At 42.1% G+C, this 10,002-nt stretch overlaps 1 protein-coding gene across 2 annotated transcripts in view; it reads right to left on the reverse strand.

The window, feature by feature from the left end:
• Positions 1 to 485: 485 nt before the first annotated feature.
• LOC143291767 (protocadherin-15-like) overlaps positions 486 to 10,002 on the reverse strand; it is a 41,598-nt gene continuing 32,081 nt past the window's right edge. Inside the window, exons 7-14 of one of the 2 annotated variants that reach the window (XM_076601921.1) lie at positions 8,810 to 8,863; positions 8,416 to 8,490; positions 6,178 to 6,339; positions 5,632 to 5,725; positions 4,820 to 4,923; positions 3,345 to 3,551; positions 2,682 to 2,888; positions 486 to 1,215 (exon numbers count right to left, since the gene is read on the reverse strand). In XM_076601921.1, the coding sequence (XP_076458036.1) occupies positions 1,042 to 1,215; positions 2,682 to 2,888; positions 3,345 to 3,551; positions 4,820 to 4,923; positions 5,632 to 5,725; positions 6,178 to 6,339; positions 8,416 to 8,490; positions 8,810 to 8,863 (1,077 nt within the window). In that variant the 3' untranslated portion in view covers positions 486 to 1,041. Of the gene's footprint in view, positions 1,216 to 2,681; positions 2,889 to 3,344; positions 3,552 to 4,819; positions 4,924 to 5,631; positions 5,726 to 6,177; positions 6,340 to 8,415; positions 8,545 to 8,809; positions 8,864 to 10,002 lie in introns of both variants that reach the window. The other variant, XM_076601911.1, reaches the window with a different exon arrangement.

Here is a 10,002-nt window from a genome sequence, read left to right on the forward strand (position 1 = left end):
GCGTAAAACGTGATCATACCTATGTTCAGTATAAACAATCAGCATATCACAGATGCGCAGCAATAATATTTGATCATAACTATGTTCACAAGAAAACTATAATATCACAGCTGTGCAGCGTAACACTTGATCATGATTATGTTAGGTAGAAAACAGTTTCATATCACAGATGCATAGCGTAGCATTTGATCACGATTATGTTCAATAGAAAACATCATATCACAGATACTTAGCGAAATACTTGGTCATGGCTATGTTCAATGGAAAACATCATATCACAGATACGTAGCGTAATACTTGATCATGACTATGTTCGGTAGAAAACAGTTTCACATCACAGATACGTAGCAAGATACTTGATCATGATTATGTTCAAAGGAAATATTTTCAGATGCGTAGAGTAATACATGACCACAACTATGCAATGATATACCTACTTCGTTATAACTATGTTCAGAATACAATATCACATCACGAATCTTTAGTTGTTTTTTTGTGAAATGTAAGCTATAAAACATCGCCGTTGCGAAAACAGGATCGTATCAAAGCTGTGAAACAATAATACCTGATCATAACTATGATCAGTAGAAAGCATTATCATATCACAGCTGCGTAACATAACACCTAATCATTGCTATGTTCCACAGTAAGCTCCATTGCTGCGTGGCGAAAAATCTGATCATGATTAAGTTCCGTAGAAAGCATTATTATGTAGCATATACGTGGTATAATGCTTGCTTATCAATGTGTTTCATAAAAAACAACAACATCATACCAGAACTGTGTGGTATAATACTTCATTAGAGCTATGATCAGAGAAAAACAAAAACAACAAACATTATTTTATCATGGCTGCGAGACAACAACACTTAACTAATCCTAACTGTCCAGAAGAAAGCATTATCAAATCAAAGCTAGGAGGCATAATGCTTGATAACGACTACGTATCGCTGGCTTGCCTCATCTCTTTAGTAATTCTTCCAAAGTCAGGTCGATTAAACAACGTTCATTCTCGATTATCCTGCGCATCAAACACGTTGATTACATCCCATCGTCAATGATGATAGGGTCGATGGTTGCTGCAGTGGCATCGCTGGGCAGAAGGAGTGCCACTTTGGTTTTCCCATGGGCTTTGAAGAACTCATGACTGACGCCATCTTCAAAAGAGCGAGTTCCGTCAAACACATCTGGGTTGGGCGCAGAGTAAAGATCCCCCTGAAAACAGTTTGACAGGAAGTTGATAGAACAAAAAATGGTTTTGAAAACGATTTCAAAGTATACTTAAAAATCGTCTTGGATACTATTTGAAAGTGGGTGAAAAGAATAAAACCACCACAACAAAATGCTCTTAAACACAATATGACTTTACGCTTACAGAACAAGAATGGTGTTGAACACGATTTGACAGCAATTGTATAGAACAAAAATCATCTTGATCCCAATTTTACGGTGAGCGTATTGAACAAAAATGCTCTTGAACACAATTCGACTGTAAGTTTACAGGTTAAAAAAAAAAAAAAAAAAAAGAAAGAAAAAGAAATCTTGAACACAATTTGAAAGTAAGCTTACAAAACAACGACAACAACGTAAGCTTACAAAACAACAACAACGTAAGCTTACAAAACAACAACAAAGTAAGCTTACAAAACAACAACAAAGTAAGCTTACAAAACAACAACAACAACAAAAATGTCTTGAACACAATTTGAAAATAAGTTTTTAGAACGAAGAATGTTTTTGAAAACAATTTCAGAGTATGTTTAGGGGTAGGTATGGGTAATATCGAACGATCCAGTTGAAGCGACCAGCTCAACGTGTGTACTGTAAAGATAACATGTTGTACGATAGTCAAACATAGTTTTTTTTTGTTTTCAAAGGCTTTCTCCAACTGGTTGCACCAGGAAAAGTTAGTCTGCTCATTCTTTTCAACGTTTTGTCGACGTTTGAAATGGCAGGGATGCCTGAGGGTGAATGCGAACGGGAAAGTCTAATTGCGAACGATTGCAGATGCCTGACCAGCAAGCGTTACCCTTTGCACTTTGTCAGTCCTCGAGGGAAAAAAATGAGTCAATGAAAATAAATGAAATGATATAGAATAAAATAAAATGAAATAATCCAGTCAATATTTATCATTTTGCTAATAGCATTTTTGATGTGAAATTGCCAGTATTCAGATCAATATATTATTTTTTTTACCTCCCAATTGTTAAAGCACCTGTATCTGTAATCATTTGTTAAAAGAAAGAAAGAAAGAAAGAAAGAAAAAAAGAATCAAACCAAGAAAAAAAAACATTTATATTCTCTCTTTTTGGCAATCTCCGAATGAATGAATGAATGAATGAATGAATATTAATTCGACGAGACAATAAACCGAAGTCCCGTGTGCAGCACACACTCAGCGCACTGAAAAAAGAACCCATGGCTAATTTGTGTAGAAGAAATCCACTCTGATAGGCAGGCACACAAATATATAAGCATGCACTCAAGGCCTGACAACTAAGCGCCTTGGGTTATGCTGCTTGTCAGGCATCTGCTTGCAGATGTGGTGTAGTTGAATATATGAATTCATCCGATCGCATTGACGCCTTCTTGAAAAAAACAAACAAACTGAAGCTGAAACTGAAATATGGCACAATCTCCGTACATCTTACGCGTCTCAGGACCAGTTCAGTAAAACTCACCTGCCGTTTCTTGTCCAGCTGATGACCGTCGTCCGCCCCTTCAGGCAGGACCTCCTCATTGACGAAGGACTTCCTGGAGCTACCAGAGGTTCCCGCAGACCCCACCCGGCCCAGGCGATGGTGCCTGAGCTTCATGCAGCTGATGAAGAGCGCCACGGCCAGGACCACCACCAGGAATCCCAGTATGGTCAGGCCAATGATGGCCACCTGCATCCACCATGAGGAGAAAGGTGGGATAACGGTTAAGACGCTCATCTAATAATAATAATAATTCATAACTTTTCTATGGCGCGATATCCAGTACTAATGCTGCTCAAAGCGCCTTACATCATCGAGCCAGACATAAACATAACTTAAAACATTACAACAGCTCAATCATCTGCCGACACAGTGCCCGTGATGACACGATTTAACAACACAGAATCGATCAAATGGTACACATCGACAGTACTTCATTATATATCAGAGGGAGGAAAGTGTCAGAATGGTTAAGACGCTCATCTGCCAATATACAGTATAGACGATTTAACAACACAGATTCGATCAAATGGTACATATCAACAGAGCACTACTTCAATACACTACAACCTCCCACCCACCTTCGCACGCACCTCCCCACCACCCCTCCCCCTCACACCCGCCCACCCACACAACACACGATACCATTTCCGAGTTGTTCTCCTCTTCATCTGTGGACCTTCCCGTCTTCCCCACGTCTCCTCCCTCTCCTCCACCGTTGCCATGGTCACCAGACCCGGCACCCCCCGTGGGTCTGGGACTCGAGGTGCTGGAGATTTCGCTGGCCGGGGGCAGGATTTCCACGTCCAGGGTCGTTTGGGCAGGGAACCGGTATCTAGACACCTCCTCCGCCTGTGACCGGGTGTGAGGGCGACTGCTACGGTATCGTGACGTGTTGTGTTCAACATCATCATCATCATCGTCATCGTCATCATCATCATCATCGACGCCATCAACATCATCATCATCATCGTCGTGGTCGTCCTCCACCCCCTCCTTCTCAGCAGCAGCAGCAGCAGCATCAACAATTACTGCAGCTTTATAGACAGGACTTGGCTGATAGCCAATGCGTTTCGCATGATTCTGGACAATCTGTTGTATCAACTGCCGTGGTCGTTTGTCTAATCAAATGATCTGAATTGTAATATGAATAATACCTCATCCAACCCCACACCATTTTACACCATCTTCAAATCTCGGAACAAAAAGAAGAAGAAGAAAAAGAAGAGCAACAACAGCAGCAACAATATGAACAACAACAACGACAAAAAACCACCACCATCAACAACAACAAAACCGCTAATAACAAAGACAACAACAAGTGGAGTGATGGCCTAGAGGTAACGCGTCCGCCTAGGAAGCGAGAGAATCTGAGCGTTCTGGTTCGAATCATGGCTCTGCCGCCGATATTTTCTCCCCCTCCACTAGACCTTGAGGGGTGGTCTGGATGCTAGTCATTCGGATGAGACGATAAACCGAATTCCCGTGTGCAGTATGCACCTAGCGCACGTAAAAGAACCCACGGCAACGAAAGGGTTGTTCCTGGCAAAATTCTGTAGAAAATCCACTTCGATAGAAAAAACAAATAGAACTGCACGCAGGAAAAAATACAAAATAATGGGTGGCGCTGTAGTGTAGCGACGCGCTCTTCCTGGGGACAGCAGCCCGAATTTCACACAGAGAAATCTATTGTGATAAAATACAAATACAAAATACAACAACAACAACAACAACAACAGCAACACTATCACTACTACTACTACAGCTACCAACAGCAACATCGACAACAACGACCACATCACCACCACCACCACCAACACAACATCAGCAACAACAACACCATCACCACCACCACCACCACAACCACAACCATCACTACCACCTCCATGAACAAAAACAACAGCACATTAACTACAGCAACAGCACCACCACCACCATCATCACCACCACCACGACCACCATCACCACCACCACCATCATCACCATCACCACCAACAACAACACAGCAATACCACCACCAGAACAACAACAGCAACAGCACCACCGTCACAATAACCACACCACCACCACCACCACCACCACCAATGCCAAGAACAACGACACCATCCCAAGGAGCTGACCATGATGTAGAGGGAGTATTCCCCAGCTTCAGTGAAAGGCCGGACCACCCGGAGTTCAGCAGTGTGGGGGTCAATGGTGAAGTGCAAGGACACTCCCGGAGAATCTGGTCACGGTAAAACAAACAAAAAGAAAAGAAAAAAAGAAAAAAACAACAACCCCCCCAAAAAAACAACAACAACCCCCCCCCCCCAAAGAAAACAACAACAAACCAAACCAAAACAAAACAAACAAACAAACAAACAAAAAAACAACAACAAAAAAAAAAACAAAAAACAAACAAAAAACAACAACAACAAAAAACCAAAACAAGAGAGGAGGCATGAAGTTCAAGACTCACGCATGATACCCATTAAAGGAAATCTTGGAAAACAAAACCAACAGCAACAACTGTTACACATGTGAATTTCTCTTTGGAGTTGATAAAGTTGACTTCACCCAGAAAAACAACAACAACAACAACCAAAAACAAACCCAAAAAAACAAACAAACAAAAATAATCACCCCCAAAAACCCAACAAAACACATACACCAAAAACAAACAGAGTAATAAAAAGCATATAAAGGTTATTTCGTAAAGTCTGACAATATCTACAGCGACACACACACACACACACACACACAGAGGTACACAGACAGATACAGATACAGACACACACAGATACATAGACACAGACACAGACACACACACACAGACACACACACACAAAAAAAAAAAAACAACGACAAAATACACACACAAGAAATAACCACATTATAGTCTCAGCGCACCTTCGAACACACTGAGACAGTATGTTAAAGGGAGGATACTCACTGCCTTTATCCCTCAGCGAGTAAGTAACAGAGTTGTTGATCGTGTCTCGGTCATACGCGTAGATGGGGCCTGGTCCGATATTGCTGACCACGCCCTGTAGCATCCACGCAGACACACACACACACACGCACACAAACACACACACACACACACACACACACACACACACACACACACACTGAAATCCAAATATTCGCTAACTCTCTGTTCATGAAAGATATTCAGAGTGCACTGAATTCTACATACACACATCACACGCACGCATGCATCAAAACACGGAAGAAACTCCATGCGTACTAACACGTAGAAGACACAGACACACACACACGCACACACACACGCACACACACACACACACCTCTCCCCCCACCCCACCCCCTCACACACACACTACACTACACTACACTACACTACACCACACCACACACAACACTACACAACCACCACAGTCACCACCATCACCAACACTATCATCTATCCATTCCACCTACAACAAGAACACACACCACCGAATGAAACCTACAGGTCTCCCACAGTCGCACTCACCGTGGCATTACGTGGAAACTTGGCCCTGAAAGTCACAGGACAGGGAGGGACCTTGTAAGGCTGAGGCACGCACACCCCCTTCACGAAGAACTCAGGACTCAGATCATCATCGTCCAACACGTTCACCTTGATAGTCGTCCAGTTCGTGTTGCGTGCGTAGTCCTGCGCGCGTGGAGCATCAATTAGTTGTAATTTGAGGAGGAGGGGGGCGGAGGGGGGGGGGGGAGGAAAATCACCCAACAATGTAAGAAAAAGCACCAGATACACACGCAAAAAGTATGTTTGTCTCTCTCCACGCGCACGCACGCGCGTGCGCATACACACACACGTACGCACACACACACACACACGCACAGGCTCACACACATACCCCCACCCCATTCTCTCTCTCTCTCTCTCACAACCACCTCATCACCTCCCCTCCACACACATACTCCGATAAAGACACACAGGTACACACACACACACACACACACACACACACACACACACACCACAAGCAACAGAGCAATAAAATATGAACCCCCCCCCCAAAAAAAGAGGAAGAGGAGGAGCAGGATCAAGAAGAGGAAAAAGGAGGAGCAGAAAAAGAGAAGAACAAGAAGAAGTAGAACCAGATGACATAAAGAAAAAGCCCACAACAATTTCTCCATACGGTGATCACAGACATCATCAGCTACAACAACAAACAACCTCACCATTCAGCGACAACAAAAACTACGTCGGAACAAACACCACACTTCTACCGTGACAACGTCAACAACAACAATAACAACAAGAACAAACAAGAACAACAAGTTACAGCCCCATACGGTGACAGCAACAAACAACAACACACACAACAACAACAACAACAGTAAGCAACACCCCCATACGATGACAAGATCATCAACAACAACAACAACAACAAGACCCCATAAGGTGACAATAACACCAAACTACACCCCCATGCGGTGACGGCAACAACAAAACCCCCAACAGCAACAACAAACAACAACAACAACACCAAACAACACCCCTTTGCGATGACAAGTTCAACAACAGCAACAAGACCCCATACGGTGGCAATAACAACAACAGTAAGAACAACAACAGCAACAACAGTAACAACAACAGCAACAACAACAGCAACAACAACAACAGCAGCAACAACAGTAACAACAACAGCAACAACAGTAACAAGACCACATACGGTGGCAACAACAACACACTACACCACTATACGGTGACAGCAACAATAACAGTAACAACAACAATAGCAACAACAACAGTAACAACAAACAACAACAGCAACAACAAACAACAACAGTAACAACAACAGCAACAGCAACAACAGTATCAACAACAGTAACAACAACAGCAACAACAAACAACAACAGTAACAACAACAAAAAACAACAGTAACAACAACAGCAACAACAAACAACAACAGTAACAACAACAGCAACAACAAACAACAACAGCAACAACAACAGCAACAACAAACAACAACAGCAACAACAACAGCAACAACAAACAACAACAGCAACAACAACAGCAACAACAGTATCAACAACAGTAACAACAACAGCAACAACAAACAACAACAGTAACAACAACAAAAAACAACAGTAACAACAACAGCAACAACAAACAACAACAGTAACAACAACAACAACAACAACAACAGTAACAACAAAAACAAACAACAACAGCAACAACAAACAACAACAGTAACAGCAACAGCAACAACAAACAACAAAAGCAACGACAACAGCAATAACAACAACAACAGCAACAGCAACAACAAACAACAACAGTAACAACAACAACAAACAACAACAGCAACAACAAACAACAACAGTAACAACAACAACAAACAACAACAGCAACAACAAACAACAACAGTAACAACAACAGCAACAACAAAAGCAACAACAACAGCAATAACAAACAACAACAGTAACAACAACAAACAACAACAAACAACAACAGTAACATCAAAAGCAACAACAGCAATAACAAACAACAACAGTAACAACAACAAACAACAATAGTAACAGCAACAACAGCAGCAAGAACAACAGCAACAACAAACAACAACAATAAACAACAGCAACAACAACAACAAACAACAACAGCAACAACAGCAACAACAACAGCAACAACAAACAACAGTAACAACAACAGCAACAACAAACAACAACAGCAACAACAACAACACCAAACAAAAACAACACTAAACAACGCCCCCCATACGGTGACTGTGACGTTCAGCCACATGGTGGTTCGTCCGTCATGGTCCAGCCTTTCGAAGTCCAGCTTCTCGGCCACCTCGATGATGCCTCTCTGTGTGTTGGTCATGGTGAAGAACTCCCGTCCGTCTGCCTGAGAACCATACACAGACATGCATCGTATCGTATCGCATCGCATCGTATCGTGACGTATCGCATCGTATCGTATCGTATCATATCATATCGTATCGTATTGTATCGTATCACATCGCATCGTATCGTAACGTATCGTATCGTATCGTATCGTATCGTATCGCATCGTATAGCATCGCATCGCATCGCATCGTATCGTATCGTATCGTATCGTGTCGTGTCGTATCGTATCGTATCGTATCGTAAAGTGTGTTGTGTTGTGCCACCTCGATGGTCCCTCTCTGTGTGTTGGTCATGGTGAAGAACTCCCGTCCGTCTGCCTGAGAACCATACACATTATATACATCGTACTGAATTGCTTTGTGTTGTGCTGTGTTGCGTTGCGTTGCGTTGCGTTGCGCTGCGTTGCGTTGTGTTTTGCTGTGTTGCGTTGCTTTGCGTTGCGTTGTGTTGTGTTGTGCTGTGTTGCGTTGCGTTGCGTTGCGTTGCGTTGCGTTGCGTTGTGTTTTGCTGTGTTGCGTTGCTTTGCGTTGCGTTGTGTTGTGTTATATTGTGTTGTATTGTACTGAGTTGTATTGTATTGTGTTGTGTTGCATCGTATCGTATCGTGTTGTGTTGTGTTGTGTTGTATTGCATTGCATTACATTGCATTGTATTGTAATGTATCGCACTGTATTGTCTTGTGCTGTGATGGATTGTATTATATTGTATTGTATTGTATTGTATTGTATTGTATCGTATCGTATCGTACCTTATACTGTCATGTCGTGGCGTGTCGTGTTGTATCGTATTTCATTGTATTGTATTTTATTGTATTGTACTGTACTGTACTATACTGTACTGTACTGTACTGTATTGTATTATATTGCATTGCATTGTACTAGACTGGATTGTACTGGATTGAATTGTATTACTCTTTATCACAACATATTTCTCTGTGTGAAATTCGGGACGCTCTCCCCAGGGAGAATGTTCCCCTGCAGTGCAGTGCCACCCATTTTTTGTTCTTTTTGTTGTTTGTCTGCAAAGTGTATTTGTTTTCCTATCGTATAGGATTTTCTACACAATTTGTTTTTGCCAGAGACAACCCTTTTGTTGCCGTGTATTCTTTTACATGCGCTAAGTACTTGTTACACACAGGGAACACGGCTTATTATTGTCTCATCTGAATAACTACTGGGTAGAAAATACTGGCGCTTTTGGGATTCGAGCCAGTATCCTCAGATTCTCTCCCTTTCTATGCAGACGAGTTACTATTGCTGGGCGACAACTCCACATTCGTTCCTTGGTTCATAGAGTTGGTTCGTTGGGTACTGATAGTTAATCGTTGATGGCTTAACTTAATCTCAAGATTTCCTAAGATTTTTTAATGATGCTCCAACCCGAAGAATTTTTTGAAACAAAATGAAGAAAATGATGAACGCAGCTAGAATAGACGGATAATATAGACATTACGGAT

This window comes from Babylonia areolata, chromosome 1 (assembly GCF_041734735.1).
Source record: "Babylonia areolata isolate BAREFJ2019XMU chromosome 1, ASM4173473v1, whole genome shotgun sequence".
In the NCBI taxonomy this organism is placed as follows: domain Eukaryota; kingdom Metazoa; phylum Mollusca; class Gastropoda; order Neogastropoda; family Buccinidae; genus Babylonia; species Babylonia areolata.